Source organism: Macrotis lagotis, chromosome 2 (genome assembly GCF_037893015.1).
Source record: "Macrotis lagotis isolate mMagLag1 chromosome 2, bilby.v1.9.chrom.fasta, whole genome shotgun sequence".
NCBI lineage: Eukaryota > Metazoa > Chordata > Mammalia > Peramelemorphia > Peramelidae > Macrotis > Macrotis lagotis.
This window is the reverse complement of record NC_133659.1, coordinates 64,629,501-64,649,692: the sequence shown is the minus strand read 5'-3', so window position 1 is coordinate 64,649,692 and position 20,192 is coordinate 64,629,501. Positions and strand designations below refer to the sequence as shown.

General features: G+C 35.0%; 1 protein-coding gene across 10 annotated transcripts in view; it reads right to left on the bottom strand.

Annotated features, from left to right (window-relative positions):
- Window positions 1-20,192, bottom strand: part of PRRC2C (proline rich coiled-coil 2C) — a 104,715-nt gene that overhangs the window by 48,612 nt on the left and 35,911 nt on the right. For 9 of the 10 annotated variants that reach the window (XM_074222003.1, XM_074222005.1, XM_074222007.1 and 6 more), the window contains exons 3-11: window positions 16,097-16,274; window positions 15,121-15,230; window positions 12,741-12,866; window positions 10,447-10,682; window positions 6,280-6,362; window positions 5,591-5,724; window positions 5,416-5,506; window positions 4,578-4,716; window positions 758-847 (exon numbers count right to left, since the gene is read on the bottom strand). In XM_074222003.1, coding sequence (XP_074078104.1) covers window positions 758-847; window positions 4,578-4,716; window positions 5,416-5,506; window positions 5,591-5,724; window positions 6,280-6,362; window positions 10,447-10,682; window positions 12,741-12,866; window positions 15,121-15,230; window positions 16,097-16,274 — 1,187 coding nt within the window. The remainder of the gene's footprint in view (window positions 1-757; window positions 848-4,577; window positions 4,717-5,415; window positions 5,507-5,590; window positions 5,725-6,279; window positions 6,363-10,446; window positions 10,683-12,740; window positions 12,867-15,120; window positions 15,231-16,096; window positions 16,275-20,192) is intronic. The other variant, XM_074222006.1, reaches the window with a different exon arrangement.

Below are 20,192 nucleotides of genomic sequence, written 5' to 3'. Positions count from 1 at the left end.
ACTTATGAAAAACAAATCTGCTAACTATGTAGAGGCAAGACTAGACAGGAAAACCAATAAAACGTAGGCTATTGCAATCCTCTAAGGAAGCATTATGAGGGCCTGAAATATAGATTGCATGAGTAGGAAATAAGGGGATCTATTTGATCTTGTAGACACAATCAAGACTTGGTAAAAATATGGGTATGTGAATTGAGAGAGAGAGAGAGAGAGAGAGAGAGAGAGAGAGAGAGAGAAAGGAATTGAGGATGACTGTAAAGTTGTGATCTTAGGTGTATGTAGGTGGACAGCAGAGCTCTCAGTGGTAAAAAGGAAGTTCAGAAAAGGACTAAGTTTGAGGGGTCCAGAAGACATAGGGAGCAATGTCCAAAAGGCAATTAGTTCATACTGTGGGATATTGTGTGACCAGAGTTATGGAGAAAGATCATGAAGTGAGGGGTAGCTTATGGCTGGCCAAATACAAATGAGGGAAGAATAACAACTGAATGTCTAGGCAGAACAGAAAATGTGAACTCAGAACTATATCTAGCTAATTCATTAAACATAACTACCTATCACTTACAAATCTATTTTAATTCATCTGTTACTTAATTTTATTCAAGACAAAAATCCAATTTGGCATTAATTTGTAGATATCCTGGGAACAGCAAAATAACATGAAATTCAAATTCATCCTAAAGAATATTGATAAAACATTTGTACATGTCTTTCTACTCAAAAATTCAAGCACTTTAACCAGTAATTAGTATCATCATACCTGCTGAGGAAGTGACTTTGGCTGAAGTGGTAAGTGGACAGAACTGCTCTTTTCATGTACTAAGGACTGTGCTGGGGGAGGTCCACGATCCTAAGAGGAAAAGATTTACAAAAATCTGGTTAAGAGGAGTCATTTTAAGAAATAAATAAATAAATCTAACAGTCTAAATTAAAATTCTAAATCCTTTAAAATTTTACACATGCTACAATACCTAAGTAAATCATCAGCCTTTATTTCCATTAGTGGCTGAAAATGATATTAATTATACGTTTTTATTCTACTCTCAAACAATACCACACTTATTATTAGAATTTAACTAATCATAAAATTTTATTTTTTTTATCTAAAAGTTTCCTTATCCTAATTATGATGTAAATGTATTAATGGGTGACAAATTTGCTAAGTAAGGGAAATCATGCTACTTTTAAGAGTTACACTGAGTTAGGAACTAGACTATAGTAAAATCTTGAATGTATCTAGCTATCTAGCAAATATTCTACCCCTGGTCTAACCCAGAAAAAGTAACAAATGATGATCTATGAATATGCATAGGTGTCTGCACTGCTGTCAATGTTCTGATGTTTTAAGATCATGACGAAGCATATAGGGACCCATTGGATATCTACAGCTATGTAAAGGAAATGAAGTTTTCCTAATAGAAAGAGTATTGGATCAATTCTGGAGAAAGTTTCCTGAACTCAAGGAAACAGGGATTCCCAAGTTATTAGCAAGTGACAAACAAGTCATCAAAGACAGTAGGTGGTGACTCCAGGCTAAGGGGAACCAAGAAAGTTATATGTTGACCTCAGAAATAAGAACTAAGATTCCTAAAGATTATGAAGTTCAGTCAAGTTGAACTGAACAACTCAGGAATTGTGGCTAAATAAAGATAGGAGATCAACGTTGAATACTGGAGGTCTGTTTTGTTAAATAAACACCTTTGAAAAGTGGACAAATGATGGCTACATTGAAGTCATGCAACCTGAAATTAACCTTAGGTTTCAAAGGATAAAATATATCCAGTAGCTGGAGTGAGAATTCAATAGTCTAATATATTCAATGGAATGTCAATGCAAGAGAAATTAAAGGTTTCAAGAATAAAAACTTGGAGAATAAGAATTTGGAAAAGCCTGTGGAGACTAATGCAGATGTTTAAGAACACTTAAATAAAGAGAAAGTTGGAGTTCAAAATCTTGTAAAAAATCAATGATAAAAATTTTCTTGATACACGATGAGGGGAATGAAATAATATTAAAAAAAGGTATCATGAAAGGCCGCCTGGCTCATGAGAAGACAGAGGTCAATCCCTCGCAGCCCTCGCCATAGCGGTTCCTGGGGCGGGGGCTGCGAGCATGGCACCAGGCGGGCTCAGGGTCGTGCTGCAGGCAGCAGAGGTCCTGGAAAATGCCATGAGCGGCTGTGTAGGGCCCGAGGGGTGGCAGGTGCTGTGCACCAAGCCCGCCGGTGACATGCTGTTGAGCCACGACTGGGGCCGACCTCCTGGGGGCGCTGAACGTGGCACACCCCCTGGCCAGAATGATAGTGAACTGTGTTTCCATGAATCGGAATGTGACTGGAGATGGTGCTAAAACATGCATTATCCTTCTTTGTGATTTACTCCGAGGACTTAAGGCAGTCACTGATAAAGAAAGGACTTCTTTTGGGGGAAGTATTCAAAGCCAAGAAAGACACTGGAAAAATTGTTGCCAGTGGAAATACATTTCTCAAGCTATTTTGACATTCCAAGCACACACATTAGACTCCATTGTGGCTCAGTATGTGAGTAAACACTTTTTGTCTATCTTTTCTATTTCTGGAAAAGAAAAAAAGTTGTAGGAGCTCACTAGAGTCACTAGTAGATGCATATTTTTGTGGAAGAGTGGGAAGAAATAATCAGAAATTTATTTCACAGTTAACGTGTGATTATTTTTATAAATGTTTGAGCCATGAAGATGGTAGGGATGAAAAGATTGATTTAGTAGATGAATATTTCTGGAATTGTGCACTAGTGTCACAGGACTTCCAGTTTCAAGTTCAAGGATCATATCAGGGTTTATTATTCATAGAGATTTTTCTGTTTACTGTCCAACAGAGTGTGATATGAGAATAATAATAACCCTGCCCTTAGTTATAGTTCTTTCCATTATTATATTTGTTCTATAACCATATTAATAAAGAAGGTATCATGCAAGGTCCCCAACATTTCCCTTTTTTTACAGGGAAGCTAGCCTGTTAGGATCAGGGAAATGCTGTTAAAAAATACTTGACAAAATCCTTCAATTTTTGTTTGAGGATCAAAATAGAAATATAGAATTCTCTTGAGTGTGGTGTAAGAAAGACATGCTCATTTGCAACTAGGTTAACTTTCAGAAACCTAAGAATACTTATTTAATAATGAATTAGTGTTAATTTGAAAGAAGGGATTAGTCTTTAATCCCCCATTGTTAACACCTTTTCATTAATAGTTTAGATAAAGTCAGAGATGGTATACTTGTCAAATTAGGAGATAGCAAAAAGCTTGAAAAGATAACTAATATAACAAATGATAAGATCTAGCCCAGTAAAAGCAACAATATTGTAAAGAAGGCCAAAACAAATTTGAAGAATAAAGCTTATGCTTTGGTTAAAAACATAACCATCACAAATATAAGATGTTGAAAATATTGTTAAGACAAATTTCTGTGAAAAATACCTCAAGATTTTGACTACAAGCTGAGAGTTGCATGGTCACTAAAAAATTAATATTATGCTATGCCATTTTTTTCATTATAATATGTTCCAAAAGGTATTGACTTGTTATAAAACAAGTGATAATACTACTAGAACTACTGGAACTCAAAGAAAGGACTCCAGATGTACCAAAATATTTAAAGCAGAAGAGGAGTTGAGTGAAAGTTGAAGTGCAGTATCTATTTGGTGAGAAATGGCTGAACAAATTATTATGTATGAATTGGAATACAGTAATCTAAGAAAAAAAAGCAAAAGAGACTTTTTGAAATACTCTGGAAGAGCCATTTTAAGTTGGTACAGAATAAAGTGAGTGTAATCTGAAAATTCCTTTTGCAGTAACAGTATAAAGACAACTTTGAAAGCATCAATAACTGATAAACCACAATTACAGAGGATCTGGAGTTAAAGTGAAGCATGTTAGCATTCTACAAAGAAAAATCTAACAATTTTATTATCCAAAAATAAAGCAGGTTGCCTCAGGAAAGATCAGATATGGGAATCCTTCTCTCTGGAAAAAACCACACAAAATCTAAATAAATTTCATTAAGAATTCAATAAATGCACAAATGAACCTAACAGAAATAGATTTCAGGTTTCCTATAAATTTATTAACAGTTATGCCAAAGCAAAACTGCTCACCTAGTCACACTTATTATTAGAAATGTTTAAGCAGAAACCAGACAGGATGTTTATTTTGGGTCTGGAGATATATTAAAAGATGTAGAAAAGTAGCAGTTTGGCTTAAATATCCTTCTTTAAGTCAATAAGAATGTTTAAGGTAATACTTTAGATGGACAGTGCCAAAAAAAAAAATGACTAAGACTCAAAAGTCTTCAGTTAGTTGATGTTTTAAGTAATAATGCCCTCTCCCCAAGCACATCATTTTAATTATGCCCATTACAAAGGACCCTTCTTTCTGTTGGGGGGAAGGCAGGGGAATTAAATTCAAAACCTTGCAAAAAAATTATTAGTAGAAACTACTATTATATCTAATTGGAAAAAAAATAAAATATTTATTTTTTAAAAAAAGAAAAACAAAGGACTCTGGCTTGTTGATTACTATACACACATACACCTTAGTTCAACAAACCTGATTAAAAGGAGGTCCTTTTCCATAAGAACTCTTTAATAGTGTTGCCTGTGGATGCAACTGAGGCTTGCTGCTAGAACTTTCATCTTCTTCTTTTCGGTTTTCACTATTTTCAGAAGTCTTTGGTGCTTCTTCTTCGCTGGAGAACAAATAGCATAACAAGAATGGAGGGGGGTTATGCATCATCAATATCTATTTTATCCAATTCATTTTCTCTAACAGTGTTACCAAATTGTGATTCTCTCTCTGCATATAACCTTCCAAACAAAAGTCAATGATATTCCTAAAGCAAATCCAAAGCATCATTCTGAACATATTATTTCCTTAAAACTTCTGTCACTTTTTAAACATTTCAAGCATTTCACATAGTGAAGGTTCAAGAGCCTGTCCTACCTAGACTTTCTACCCATGATTCTTCTACAGCTTCTCACCACTGAACCTGTGCACAAGCTACTCTCCTGCCTCCACACCAGCATGAGTTGAACTCAGACTGAAACTCAGCATCAACTCAAACACCTCTTATAAAAGGCCTTTCCTGATAACTCCCAGATTATAATCCTCCACCCAAACTGCTTTATATTTACTTTCTAAATATTTCTATCTGCTCATCTTGTTCCTCATTGAGAATAGGAGGCTCCTGGAAGGCAGGGACTGTTTGATTTTTGCATTTTTATTTCCAGAATCCTGCAGAATAACTAGCCCAAAGTAATGCTTTACAAAGATTTAACATACTGAGATTGATATCTTTCATAATAAAGCAAAATGGTGAAAATGTTCAAACGAACAACAGCCTGTTCAAACAGGAAGATATGGTTTAACACATAGTTTAATGACTTACCAATTATCTTTGCTGTCTTTCTGACTTCCTCCTTGCTCATCATCATCACTAAAATTTAGCTGTTCTGTATAATCTACTTCCATTTGAGCTCCTATTAAATATAAATATGAAAGAAAATTCAGAGTAATGCCTTAAAATGAATGTAGAAACTTAAGAAGTCAATTTCAGTTTTTACCTGCCCAGCCTTCATCAGCTTCAGCATCTAGGTTATCAAATTTATCAAGCTCCTTCAATTCTGTTGCACTGAGAATTGAGGGGCGTTCAGGTTCAGGGGCCCAAGTTGGGGGTGGGCCTCTTCCTCTAAGACCTCTAGATAAAAAAAAAAAATGAACATAAAAATGAGTCAAAAATTGCACTGTGAGTTAGAATGAAATAGGTTAGCAGAAAATTAAAGGCTGAAATTTTTTAGTTTAATTTATATGAGCTTAATATTTAAAGAGAATCAAACCTTTAACCATAGAAAATTAAACTAAAACTTGTATTTTAAAAAAGTGTAAGAGGCTGACAATTATAAAAGTCTTTAAAAGTTCCTATTTCCTTTTTTACATCACATAAATAAGACAATACTACAAAGATCTATAATCCAATACAGACAAGTCAAGAATAAATCAAGAGAAACAAAAACAAAAACAAACAAACAATAATTAAAGAATAAATCAAGAGGAAAATCAAGGGATGGAACAGACTCTAATCTGTTTTTGCAAGCAGCAAAAATTATCTTTTATTCTATCTTTCATATCAACATGCCTACATTTTAAAAATCAGATGTTCATACATTATTAAATGTCTATATTTCATAACCACCAAAAATCATAATTACAGAATACATATTATAATTCTCTTCAATCACTTAAAAATTCTTACTTGTTAGTTTCTGATAAAGAAGGTGGGAACCTGATGGGCCCATGTAATGGAGGATATGCCATCCTAGGATACTGCTGAAACATCTGGAAGAAAAGTCATATATCCAACCCCAAAATTAATTTAAAACTTAAAAAAGTCTACTTTACCTCTTAAAAGGTATATAGGCACAATATAAGTTAAAATAAACATTACTACTTACCTAAAATAAACTATGTTCAATCTGAGTGATTATTCTGAAATTAGGGTTGGAAAGAACTTTACACCTTTCATATTATAGATGAGGAAACCAATGCTCAAAGGACAAACAACATGCTTACTGATGGGACCAACTATTGTACTGACATCAAATTCCACAGCACTAGGATTTCAGAAATTAAATTCATCACCACTCAAAACAGTGGTCCAACTATCATACAGGAAAAGGGACTAGAAATAATGAAGGTCTAGACCATACTATCATTTGGATGAAGAACCCACTAAGACACCAGTCTTGAACAGGCTCTATAGATGGATTATAATGTTAATAGAGCTTAGAACAACTAGTGAGCAGACTGAGACAGCATAGCGCTTTTAATGATTGAGATTTCTCCTTAAAATGAAAGTCAACATTTCACCAGGGATGTTAACTGACTTAAAATAATGGAAGACAACAGTCTGAAAAGAATTAAAACTCCTATCACACAACTGTTCCCTTTGTACTTCAACCAGTTGCAGGGAATTCTCCATGTGGAAATGTGCACCACCAATGCAGATGGACTATCAGCTGGAACTTAGTCAATGAAGTTAAATGATTGGCTCATGATCAGTGTTATGAGTCAAAAGGATTTACTATGAGAACAGAAGAAGTAAACCACTAAATAAGAATGTCATCTGTCAAATAGGAATAGTACCTAATTTCATAGGAGTTGCAAGAATCAAATAGTACTTCTGATCTATTCAAGAATATATTATAAAAACATGAATTATCTTCCTCTAAAATTTAGTCTCATAAAACTGGAACTGCAAGCTCTTCTAGAGGAAAGGCTATTTTCAACTTATATTTTTTATTTTTAGAATAATAAACTTAGTACATGAGTTATTTTATAAAAAATAGAAGTTAGAATTTAACTACTGGCTTTATATTTTCTGTTTAACAAAAGCATTTTAGTTTTAACTTATTAGTTGACTAGCCTAATAAAAGATAGTGCTAGTATAGATGGCATAGATTTATCTCAAGGATATGGTTACTTATACTCAGTAAAGATAGGATCCTTTTAAAGCAAAGTCAAGTGGTAGCTCAAAGTAATTTTATGTGAAGTTCAGTTCAAGAATTACAGGATGAACTATAGCTAACATAGAGCTAACTTAATATCCTATCCTATAAGAAGTAGAACATCAGAAAAAAATGAACCATTTCTCAAGGATTCCAAGAATAGATCAATGAAATGAAACTAAAGAAATAAAACAAAAAAAAAAGTGGTAAAGAATGTACTTGGAACGAAAATTAACAATCAGGAGATGGAAACTGTACCCAAGTTCAGGAACCCTGAAAAACAGAAAAAAAAAAAGAACCCAATGCTACAATAAGAAAACATCAAATATTAGAATAAGATCAGAATACTGAAATCTTAAGAGGAACATGAGAGATAACTATCAATAATGACAGACCTGAGACACAGGAAGAAAGATAACAGGGGAATGTCTGAATATATTGTGATTTTTGTCTTAAGGAACAGCACTATACTATAAGAAATGATGATTATCATACATTCAAAGAATCTGGGAATAATTATAGATGGACTGATACAAAGTAAAGCAAATAAAACCAGAAGAACAATTTATGTGATAATCAAAATAATATAAAGAAAAACAGTTTTGGAGTACTTCAGAACTCTGATCAATGCAATGATAAATTATGAATTCAGAAAAATGAGAAAAAATGCTTCTGATCTCTTTGTGAAAAGTAGATAAAAGATACAGAAAGAGATACACAATTTCAAATATGGGTTGATAAATTAGTTTTGCCTGACTATACTTACTGTTACTATAGAAGAGTTTTTAAGTGAAGAGAATAATTGGTGGGTAGGGACAGAGTTAGAAAAAAAAAGAAAACAAAGTGTCAATTAAGTTAAAGATAAAAAGCTTTTCAATTTCATGGTCAAAATTATCTATTTTATCTTTTGTAATTGCCTCTATTCCTAATATCTATAATTACTGAAACAATATAATGCTTTTCTGACTTTCTTATGGTGTGAGCTTAAATATTCAGGTCACATTTATTTGTAAAATATATATTGCAAGCTACTGGTCTAGGACTTATTTCTGCTAGACTGCTTTTCTCTGGCAATTCTTGTCAAATATGGAGTATTTTCCTAAGCAATTTATACTGGGGGTGTACCAGGCACTGGGTCATTAATATGTTCCATTATTTATGTTTTCTTTTGTCTAGTCTGTTCCAGTAATTTACTTTTCTATTTTTAATATGATATGATTTTAATGACTGCTGCTTCATAACATAATTTGAGGATATAGAAATGCTTTCCCCCTTTCGATCCTATTATTTTCATTATATTTTGTTCCTCTGAATAAATTTTCTTTCCAATTTTATTCAGCTGTCAAGTATCCCTATGGTACATCATTAAGTCTATAAATAATCTTAACTGTCTCATTTTTTAAGATTTCCTCTAGGTTAAATTTTTTTCCCTCAAGGAGCATATATGAACAAGTAACATGTGGAATATTACAAATAATTCTTATATTTTTTCAATGGGTTCATTTGCTTTGCTGATCTTTTTTTCTTCCTCTTAAAAAAAAATCTGTTAGGGGTGGCTAGGTGGTGCAGTGAATAAAGCACCAGCCCTGGAGTCAAGAGTACCTGAGTTCAAATCCAGCCTCAGACACTTAATAATTACCTAGCTGTGTGGCCTTGGGCAAGCCACTTTACCCCATTGCCCTGCAAAAAAACTAAAAAAAAAAATTGTTAAAAGGGACAAGAAGTATAAGGGATACAGGGAGAAATCTATTTTAAAAATAATTCAAAAGAGAAGAAAATTTGAGGGGACACAGATAAAAGAAAATTTGTTACTTTGGTGTTAATTTATATTTTAAAAACAAACTGGATATAATAGAAGTTTTTTTCTATATGAAACTTTTCTTTGTCCTCTTCTTTACAGAAGAATGTTCATGTTTATTAAATTAAAAAACAAACTAGAATAAGAACCAAGAGGGACTTGTTTCCAAACTCAACTTGAGAAAATTACAAAACAGATTAGTAATTTAATTCAAGGATTTGAGACATTGAGAGAGATTTTATGGTCTGGAAAAAAAAATAATACCCTAGATCTGGCATTGATTTAACTCTCAAATTACTAGTTATGCCATGTAAAGTTTAGGAGGCATTTATTTAAGCTCTATGGTATTCCAAAAGAGTTGAAATAATTTCAATTATCTGCGGTCAAACTGGACAGGCAGATTCAAAAATAATTTAAAAATGAACACACAAATGAATTGTGATTTCACCAGTGTGCTTTAATTCCCTCTATAAACATAAACTGCAATCATTCTCTGACTTAAAAGATAAATTCTTAGTGCAGTGGTTAAGGCACATAAAGGTTAATAAATTCTCTTGGCTTAAAAAGTTAGTGTCTTCTCAAGATCTGAATCCACATCTTTGGTGACTCCCAAGTTGAGCACTTTATCTCTACTATGGCATGTTGCCACAAATAATTAAGGGTTACTGATAAATTAAAAAACACATTTTCTATTATTTTCCCTCCAAACACATTTTTAGATTGCTAACTTAAATGTTCCCTAGGGGGAATGAATAACTAATAATGAATTGAAAAAGCTCAAAGAAAGGGCTTGATATTCAAAGTTTTTAAACATAATTAAAAATAAATGCAAGACTAAACTGAAACTATTTTTGACAGTTAAGCTTGCTTCTTCCAGGAAGATAATTTAAAGGCATAACTTTTAAACTCATATAAGCGTATTTATAATTAGATTTACATAATATTAAAATTACATAACATTATAATCCAAAAAGGTGTCAGCTCCTTGAGAGCAGGGGCCATTTTTGGTTTTGTCTTCCCAGATCCCAGTAAAATGCCTTATACTTAGTAGAAACTAATTTTTTTTTCTTTGAACTGGTATGCAGATTTTAGACCTCATCCACTTAACAGTACTTACATAAGGGGGCATCATTGCTCTGTACTGAGAGGCAAGAGCAGGCTGCTGTTGTCCATTCAGTTTAGGCTGAGGTATCTGAGGCGGAACACCAGGTACCCTCTTTTCTGTTGTTTTATGAGAATCGTTTTGCTCTACTGGTCCATTTGCACCATCATCTTGACCAGGGAGCTTATCTTCTTGATCAGATGGAGAAGATGGGCCAGCAGATTTACCACCTTCTCTCCAACTAGCAACATCTGGTAGGAAGAGGGATTAAACATGCAAAGCACTAAGAATGAAATGGATAAAAAAAGCAAAAAATTGGCTTTTACACAACTTAGGAGGCAAAGTCAACTGTAATTTATTGATGAAGATGATAAAAATCTGCTCTGGGGTTTAAAGGCCTAACAAGTCAATTGTGCAACTCACAGAAAAAGGTCAAGAGATGTGCCCTAGGTGGTAGTACAATTAAGTTTATTTGGGAAGTGGCTGAATGACTGGATACCAAAAGTAATCACTTACAATCCAAGAGTAATTTGGGAATGAGGATCTGTAAGGGACCCTATTCTCTTTACCATTTTTGTCAAATACCTCGAAAAAAGGCAGAGAAGGTAAACATAAGAGGCATAACTAATATATTAGATTACAGTCAGTATCCAACAGGGTTTTGAGAGATAAGATAACTGTACTGTATCTAAAGTGATGAAATTTAGAAGGGATAAATACAGAATCTTAGATTTGGGTTTAAAAACCAATTTCCTAAGCAAGATTGGGGAAACACTATCTGAATTTAGGATCCTTTTATATCATTCTTCTTATACAGTAGATTGAAAGAGATCTGATTTCTTTAGTGGACAGCAAGTTCAATATGAATCAATGATATGAAGGCAAAAAAAAAAAAAAGCTTAAGATAGGCTAAAATTATCCTGAAAGGCAGTATGTCAAACATGTTGGGGTGACTATTCTATCATCCTATTCTACTCAGACCACTTCTAGATTATTATGCTCAGACAGTGGCACCACAATGATAAGCTGGATACTATCCAGAGGAAGGCAACAAGGGTGGTGAAGGGCCTAGAGATCATGTCATGAGAACTGGATGAAGGAAAGAAGACTTTGGGTGTTGAGGGGTGGGGAGAGGGCTGTCCCATGGGGAAGAGGGATTAGGTTGGTTCTGCTTGAACTGAATCTAGAGGGAGGAATCAGGAGAAATGGGTAGAAGCTACAGAAACATAAATTTCAATTGATTTAAAGAGTATCATTCTAGGAATTACACCAATCCTAAAGTGGAATGGATCACCCTGGGGAGCAGATGTGCTTTTCCCTACACTTACCCCTCCACTGGAGGGTCAATGGCCACTAAGGTTCCTTCCTACTGAGATTCTGTGAGGTAGGAAGCCTATGAAACTAATGTAACTTATAGCACTCTCCAGAAGTCAAGAAGATAATATCAAAGACCATTTCATTTTATACATTTGACCAGGTATGCCACTTGGGTCACCCTTTGATTACATGATCCCTCTTACTCTACACATGCCCAAATGACATCATACCTCTGGCAACATCTGCATGCATCTCCTTTTCTCCACATTTACCACTTTAGTTCAGATTCTCATCTTGTTTCCCTTTCAAAAGCATCAAAATTAATCTCCTTGCATCAAGTCTCCTCATACTTCAATCCATCCTCTACAAGTAATTATTCTCAAGCACAGAACTGATGTCACTTTGAGTTCTATTAACTTCTCTATAGATCAAATACCAACTCTTTACTTTGGCAGTTAAAGCCTTCCAAAAACTGGATCAAATCTACCTCGTATTTTCTTTAAAAAAACAAAACAAAACAAAACAAAAAAAAAACATTTCATGCCCTCTTCTGTCTGGCGTTCTTCCTGCACCCCACTCACTATAATATACCTTCCACCTCTATTTTTACCTATTTTGACCATTATTTTTAGAATGGACTCCCTCTTCAGCTTTAGACTCTCAGAAACCCTAGTATTCTTAAAAACTCAGCTAACACATGACTTCCTACATGAAAAGATTTTTCCTGATCCATTCCACCTTCTAATCCCCACATAAATTGAACCATATTTACATGTGTATGTTACCTTAATAGAATGGAAACTCCTTAAGGGTAAGTATGGATTTATTTTGTCTTTTTATCCCCAGCCTTGAGCATACAATAGGTGCTTAACTTTTAAATTGCTTAATGATAATAATAATAGTAATAATAACAACAACATCAACATAAGTACAAAATATCAATTACATTGAATTTAAAAAATTTGTTTGTCCAAAGTAAAATGCTCTCTTACTTGGTGGTCGTAAACTGGGTCCAGGTCCATAGGCATCATCATTTGCGTCTTTTTCTTTTTTTTCCTGATCCCCAGCTGCTTGTAGACTAGGAAATTCTTGCTGGAAATGACTATTTACTTGTACACCTAAAGAATTTTTAAAATATTAAATATAAATAGTCAACGAAACATTAATTTATAGGTCAGCACCCTTTCCTGTTTTCCATTTTCTAAGTAAGTCACTATTAGCTTTCTGACGGAATTTATTATCAATGGAAGTGTTGCCTCAATTTTTAAGAATTTGTTTAGCTATAACTCCTTGAAAAACTAAGGGATATTCATGAATACAAAGCAAGAAAAGAGATTTATCAGTCACTGTTTTTAGAGAATAGGTTCAAGATGTCTGGATTAGGATAAAAGTTCTACCTTCCCTACTTCTTTCTTATGGAAATAACATCACTGGACAGATAGTTCATGTCGAATGAGAAAGATAATGCTAAGACTGTTCCAACATCTGCCAAAAGATGGAGAGGTACAAGAATAGGATGATTCTAAATTTGAAAAGTATCAAATAACATCACAAAATTAAAACTGATTATATCTTAATAGAAAGTTATGGGAAATAAAAGATTATATGCATTATCCCTTAATAAAAGGACAAATAAGTGTTTTTTGCAAAAAGGTCATTCCAAGAGTATTTAAAAATAACTTGTAAACAATAGTTCACAAAGATCCTTTCTAGACAGTGAAGTTTCTGCTACATGCCGATGACTTGCTTACTGTACCAGGCCTCTACAACACTGTATAACTTCCTAAATTACATTCCTGGTTATCACAAATTATTCAGGCTAACAATCTACAAAAAAATAAACCAAATGTAGGAAGACTGTCTAATTATCAAAGTAATAGTCTGCACTACATGGTTGGAAAGGGCAGACGTTTGATGAGCACATAGATCTTAGACAGACACAGTAGAAGGTCAAATGAGCTGGTGCTCTGAATATAATAGGAGGTAGAACTACACTGCATTAGTAAACTCATATGGCATGTCCAATATCCCCAAGTTTCTTTCTCAAACAAAAACCCATCTTTTAAACACCAGTATTCATTTGCTAATGCTATTTATGAGCCTTCAAATCACTAAAAAGGCAATATGGTTGCCAGACACAGACTGCAGCATATCACCTATTATTACAAATTGCATAGAAGCAGTATAAAAGGATATAAAAAGAGCTATGTCCAAAAGATGTTAGCCAGTACACAATGTTTTATTCCTAAAAATTTGTAGCAAGATATAAACAAGATTTCCAAAGGAAGAGAAGAAGGTTTCTCTATTACTGCAGGAAGCATCCACACGGGTGAGATTATAGATCCGATGAAATAAGATCCCAGATTTTATGTTGTCTATACAGGTCAAATTCTTTTCCTAAAAAACTAACTCTCTCTCTGAATGGGAGTCTTTATGGAAAATCTGAAACATATGGTTTGAGATTAAGAACTCTCATTATATAGGAATTTATTGAGTATCTTTTTTATTTAAGCAAATATTTTGAAAATCCTAATTCTTTAACACCAAACTGATTTCCAATTATGACTGATCCTTTCCTATAAATTCTGAGAAAGGAAAAGCTACAAAAGGGCTACATTTTTTGGAGATGGCAATATCAAAGGTAGATCCCATTTTATGAATGGAATTCATAATGCTTAAGACATTGGGCTTAAAAGAAAATCTTTCAATGGTTAAGAATGATAGTACAGTGGTCTGAAAGACTGTAAATGACTGAAAACATATTAAATTAACTAGATGATACTGAGGCTATTATGATCAAATGACACACATTATTAACTCTCAAAACCAAATAGAGCATAATGGTAGGGAGGCTCTGTTGCAAAGAATATGGCTCTAGAGGAAGACCCTATGGTTTTTTTCTCAACTTTTTTTCAAGAATAGCAAAGAAGTTCAATTGTCTAAGTGTCAGAGGCTATGCTTTTTGTCCAAAGAAAGCAGGTGATATGTCTGAAAACACCAGATTCTGACTATTGCTCTATTCTTAAGTGTGAGGTAGTGAGGTAAGGAGTGAAAAGGAAGACAGATTATATGGGACAAAAAAGATAAAATCATTCAAAGTTCTGGTCTTTGTTTAAAAACCCCCTATTCTGTTTCAAAAGATCATGCTTGAAAATACAATTTTATTTCCATTATGATATTGTGAGAAATGGAAAGTTCCTCGGTCACTTAACACAGTCTGCTTACTTGACAAAAGAGATATAAAAGTGTATTTCCCAGGCATCAAGAGTGCTAGGATAATTCTCAAAGGACCATGTAAAGCAAACCCATTTCCTGTATGGCCGTGCTGTAACTATGAAGTCCAACTAATTTTCCCAGCTAATTTCCACTTACCATCTCCTTGCCCACCTTGCTTGTTACTGGCCCATGATTTGGCAACTGGAGGAACTTCAGGGGCAGCAGTAACTCCTGATTTTGGCTGTGCTGGTGGCACTTCCGGTGGTCTTAAAAAAACAATAAACAAAAAAAACAAAAAACAGAATAGGGGGGTGTGTGTGGGGGGGAGAGAGAAAACCTATTTCAGAAGCAATGAGAACAAGTATTAGGTAATATTTATGAACTAGTAATTTCCAAAGGAATAGCTTATTCCAGGTGATAATGCTGCCTTAACTCAAAAAAGTTACCCATCAGATCAATTAGAGAAAATACTTAAAAACCTTACTTTTTACTTTACCATACAATCCCTGCATAATAACCACAGGAGAAATATCATTTGTTATGGGTCATCATTTTAAAGAAATCCACTATTCCTTTACCTTAAGAGGGGGACAAAATGAGGTTAACAGACTATATGATCATTGCCTGTAAGCCATTAACTAAGCAGTAGTGGCACTGTGAAGGACAACGTAATTACTATAATTCAAATAGTAGAGCATAAAGGACGACAATTAGATCCAATTAATATCAAAAATAGTAAAGAAGATGTAACAATGGACCAAGGAAAAAAATCTAATCTCTGTGGTCCTTTAAATGCCATGATTAACCTCCAAAAAAAAATTATTTCAATGACTAAACACAAAGCAGTAAGTCGTCAATGGTATTTGGAAAAATATGGTACCAAAACTGATTAAAATCACTCTTCCAATGATAAATCTGAGGAACTATATGTTTAATGTCACAGGTCATAGGAAAATTACCATTATTTAGCTTAATAATACAATAATTTGATATAGAAAAAATTCTGTGAACATTAAATACTTTCAATGTTTGAATAAATTCACAGGAATAAGCAAAAACTGTCAGAAAAAAAATGTTTCTGAAATTTAAGAATATATGTTTCCTCCTAAAAGGTATACTATTGCAAACTCACTTTTCTTCTTCATGTTGTTCCTGTTTAGATGCCCACCCTGTACCATCTTTAGGCACAATGTTCACATTAGGATCATTGCCTTTGTTCTCTGCCTTGAGACTAGGGAGGTTAGCAGGTGGGGGCATACGCCGAGAAATAGCAACTTTTCCCAGGCTCTGCAATCCATGACGGGCAGCAACTAGAAGATAAACAAAACCAAATTAATTTCTGCATTTCTATTTTATTTTCAACTATTATTGAGATAAGAGAGATGAATAATGCTAGAATGAGTAGGGTTTCTAAACTACTGGTGATTATGACACTTTTAAATGCTTGGCTATGTGGATAGGAGAGAAAAGGTCATTTTCCTTCCAGGACTTTTGCATAGCGTGTAGCATATAGTAAGCATTTAATAATATTTGCTGATTAATGAATAAGAATGGTATAGTCATCAACTTATATTTCCATTAATACCCTAACCCAAACTATCTGAAGTTACTCAATTCTATGGTTTCTTCCTCGATTTCATTTCACACTCAGAAATGATCTGACAGTCATCCTCAAGCATTCTACTCCCATGTTTTGAAATTTCTTTATTAGATGATAAACCTCAGATAGTGACAGGAGAAGAGCCTTTCCTACGTGTTCTCTCCATAATATTTCAAAAATCTTAAAATTATGACTAAATTTTTGAAAGACAGAACCCAAAGAAAGATCCAGTGAGGCAATTCTCCAGACCAAGGTAACCTGAAAAACAATGGAAAAACTCTGCTCCACAAGGTTAGAGTGGTGGCCCACCAGAGTAAAGGAACTTCAACCTCCTGGAGGCAGCCCCAGGGTGCCTGGGAACCCCAGCTCACGGCAGTGGGGGCAGTTTCCTGACCAACACCCAGGAGAGCACAGAGAAAAGGTTGGAGGATCAGCAGGGGGACCTCTGCCAGAAGGAATGCATGAAGCCCAGATCCAGAAAAGTGAAGCAGGAGCAGAGCCAGCAAGCAGGATCCTCCAAGGTAACTGAGCCCTGAGTGCTCAGCTCAGGTAGGTGAAAATTCCAAGGTTTGTTCCCTCTAACTGGAACAGGACTCGGGGGCTCTGACCACATTCAGATCCTAATCACAGTCTAGGCCCCCACAGAACATCACCCCCCCCCCCACCTTAGCCCTGTGGAGCACTCAGAACTTCACACATTGAGATATGTGTGTGTGTGCGTGTGCGTATGTTGGGGGGGGTCCCCAATAATACTAAAAAGTTCAGGAAGCACCCTAAAACAAGGCATTGGCTGAAGAAATGAGTAAACAGAGAAAAAAGAACACCAATGAGAAATACATTGTCTGTGATCCCAACAAACTTCCTCAATCTGATGATGAGGAAGTACAAGCTCCTGAATCTAAAGACTCCAAGAAAAACAGAAATTGGGTTCAGGCTATGACAGAGCTCAAAAAAGATTTTGAAAATCAAGTAAGGGAGATAGAAGAAAAATTTGGAAAAGAAATGAGAGATGCAGGAAAAACATGAAAACAAAGTCAGCAGCTTAGTCAAGGAGAGCCAAAAAAATGCTGAAGAAAATAACATGTTAAAGACCAGCATAGGTCAAATGAATAAAAGAGTTCAAAGAAGAATGCTTTAAAAAGCAGAACTGGTCAGATGGAAAAAGACATAAGAAAGCTCTCAGAGGAAAACAAATCTCTCAGATGTAGAAGGGAGCTAAAGGAAGCTGTTGACTTTATAAGAAGTCAGGACACAATACTTCAACACCAAAAGAATGAAAAATTAGAAGAAAATGTGAAACATCTTACCTAAAAAAACAACAACTGATCTAGAAAACAGATTCGGGAAAGATAATTTTAAAATTATTGGGATACTTGAAAGTCATGATCAGGAAAAGAACCTTGACCTCATTTTTAAAGAATTTCTACAGGAAAACGGCCCAGATATCCTAGAAGCAGAGGGCAAAATAGAAATTGAGTGAATCCACCAATCTCCCCCAGAAATAGATAAAAAACAAAACAAAACAACCTCCAGGAATATTATAGCTAAGTTCCAGAACTCCCAAGTTAAAGAGAAAATGTTACAGGCAGCCAGAAGAACACAATTCAATTATTGCAGAGCTGCAGCCAGGATCAAACAGGACATAGCAGCAAGTACATTAAGGGCTCATAGGGCTTGGAATAAAATATTCTAGAAGGCAAAAGAGCTCAGAATGCAACCAAGAATCAACTACCCAGCAAAACTGAACATCCTCTTCCATAGGAAAAGATGGGCTTTCAGTTAACCAGGGGAATTTCAATTGTTCCTGCTGAAACAAGAGCTGAACAGAAAGTTTGACCTTCAAAAACAGGACTCAGGTGAAGCATAGAGAGTAGAGAGGGGTAAAATATGAGGGACTTGACGATGACGAACTATATGTATTCCTGCATAGAAAAATGATACTGATAATATTCATATGAACCTTTTCATTTAATAGAGTAGGTAGAAGGAGCTTATATAGATGAAGCACAGGTTAGAGCTGAATTTGAAGATATTGTAAAAATGGAGTCAATGGCTAAAAGGGAAATGTACTGGGAGTAGGCTAAGATATTTCGTATAAAAGATTTTTTTTATTGCAATGAGCTATTGCAATGATATGGAAGGGGGGAAGGCAGGGGGAAATGAGGGAACCTTTGTTCTCATCAGAAATGGCTCAAAGAGGAAACAGCATACACAGTCAATGGGGTATAGACATGTAGAGTAAAAAGGAGAGAAAGGGGAAAAGGGGAAGGGGGGAATGTGGGTGATGAAAGAGAGAGTGGATCATGGGGGAGAGTGGTCAGATGTAACATATTTTCTTTTTTACTTCTTTCAAGGGGCTGGGATTGGGTGGCCTGTCCGGGACCACAAGGGTGGCTGGCTCTCAGGGGTGGTATATGGGCTCGGGGCCTCAGTCTGCTGCGCCCCTCAGCTACCCTACAGCACATTTTAGAAGATGGACAGAACGAAAGGAGAGAAAATATAGTATATATATGGTAGTGGAGAGGTATGGATGGAGGGAACTGCGATTAGCAACAACACTGGTGGAAAAATATGAAAGTAGCTTTTGTGGTGGACTTATAAAAAATGTGATCCACCTGAGACAAAGCTGGTGGTGTTGGAACACAGACTGAAGCACATTTTTTTCCCTCTTTCTTTTACTTTATTTCTCATGAGGGTCTATAGTTTTGGGGGGGAGGGGTATTATGTTTACTCTTAAAAAAGAATTATTTTAATAATGTATTAAAAAACATTACTTGTACAAAAATTTTAAAAAATAGCTACAGACAATATAAAATACTTAGAAGTCTACCTGGTGAGTTAAACCCAGGAACTAAATGAACACAATTAAAAAAACACTTTTTGCACATATGAAGTCAGATCTAAACAGCTGGAGAAAAATTCCTTATGTATAGGTTGAACTATTTTAATAAATATGACAATTCTAACAAATTAAAAAAAGGATGATAAACCTCTATCATTTCAACCTTTACTAGATGTGACTTTTAACCTTGACCTTCTTTACCATGACCCCCAATCACTCCAGGACATTTTTCCTTCCCTTCCTTATCTCCACCATCTCAGTGAATGACTTCAACTCTAAACTCTGCTCTTCAGTGTCTTGTGCCCTTCTTCCATGGCTGATTAAGCCCTGCCAAATCCATACCCTTGATTTGTTGCACCAATTGTGGATTTCTTTTGCTTCTGGAGAAATCTCAAAATCAGGTAAACTATTTGCACTACAAGTTAATCTTATATAACCTTAACTGGGTGAGGCAACCCCTCTACACCTCCATAACTGATTTGTTATTGCACTCATACACATATAAAAACCAAAAACCCCACCTTTATTCCAATTTTTTCCCCAACCTCCTCCAGTCTCCCAAAGCAGCTCCTTTCCCACCCTCTAGCTGAGAACTTCACCTCATACTTCAATGGAAAAACTGAGGCCCTGAACCAAGAACTCCTCCTTATCCTTCTCAGATTTTTAGCTTTGCCTTCTTTCTCACATGAAGAGACAGATTCCTTCCAAAGCTCATCCTATCTTCTGTAGCAGGCAGCCCCCATCTCACCTTCTCTCTCTAATCTCTAACATTTTCCTTATAAATGT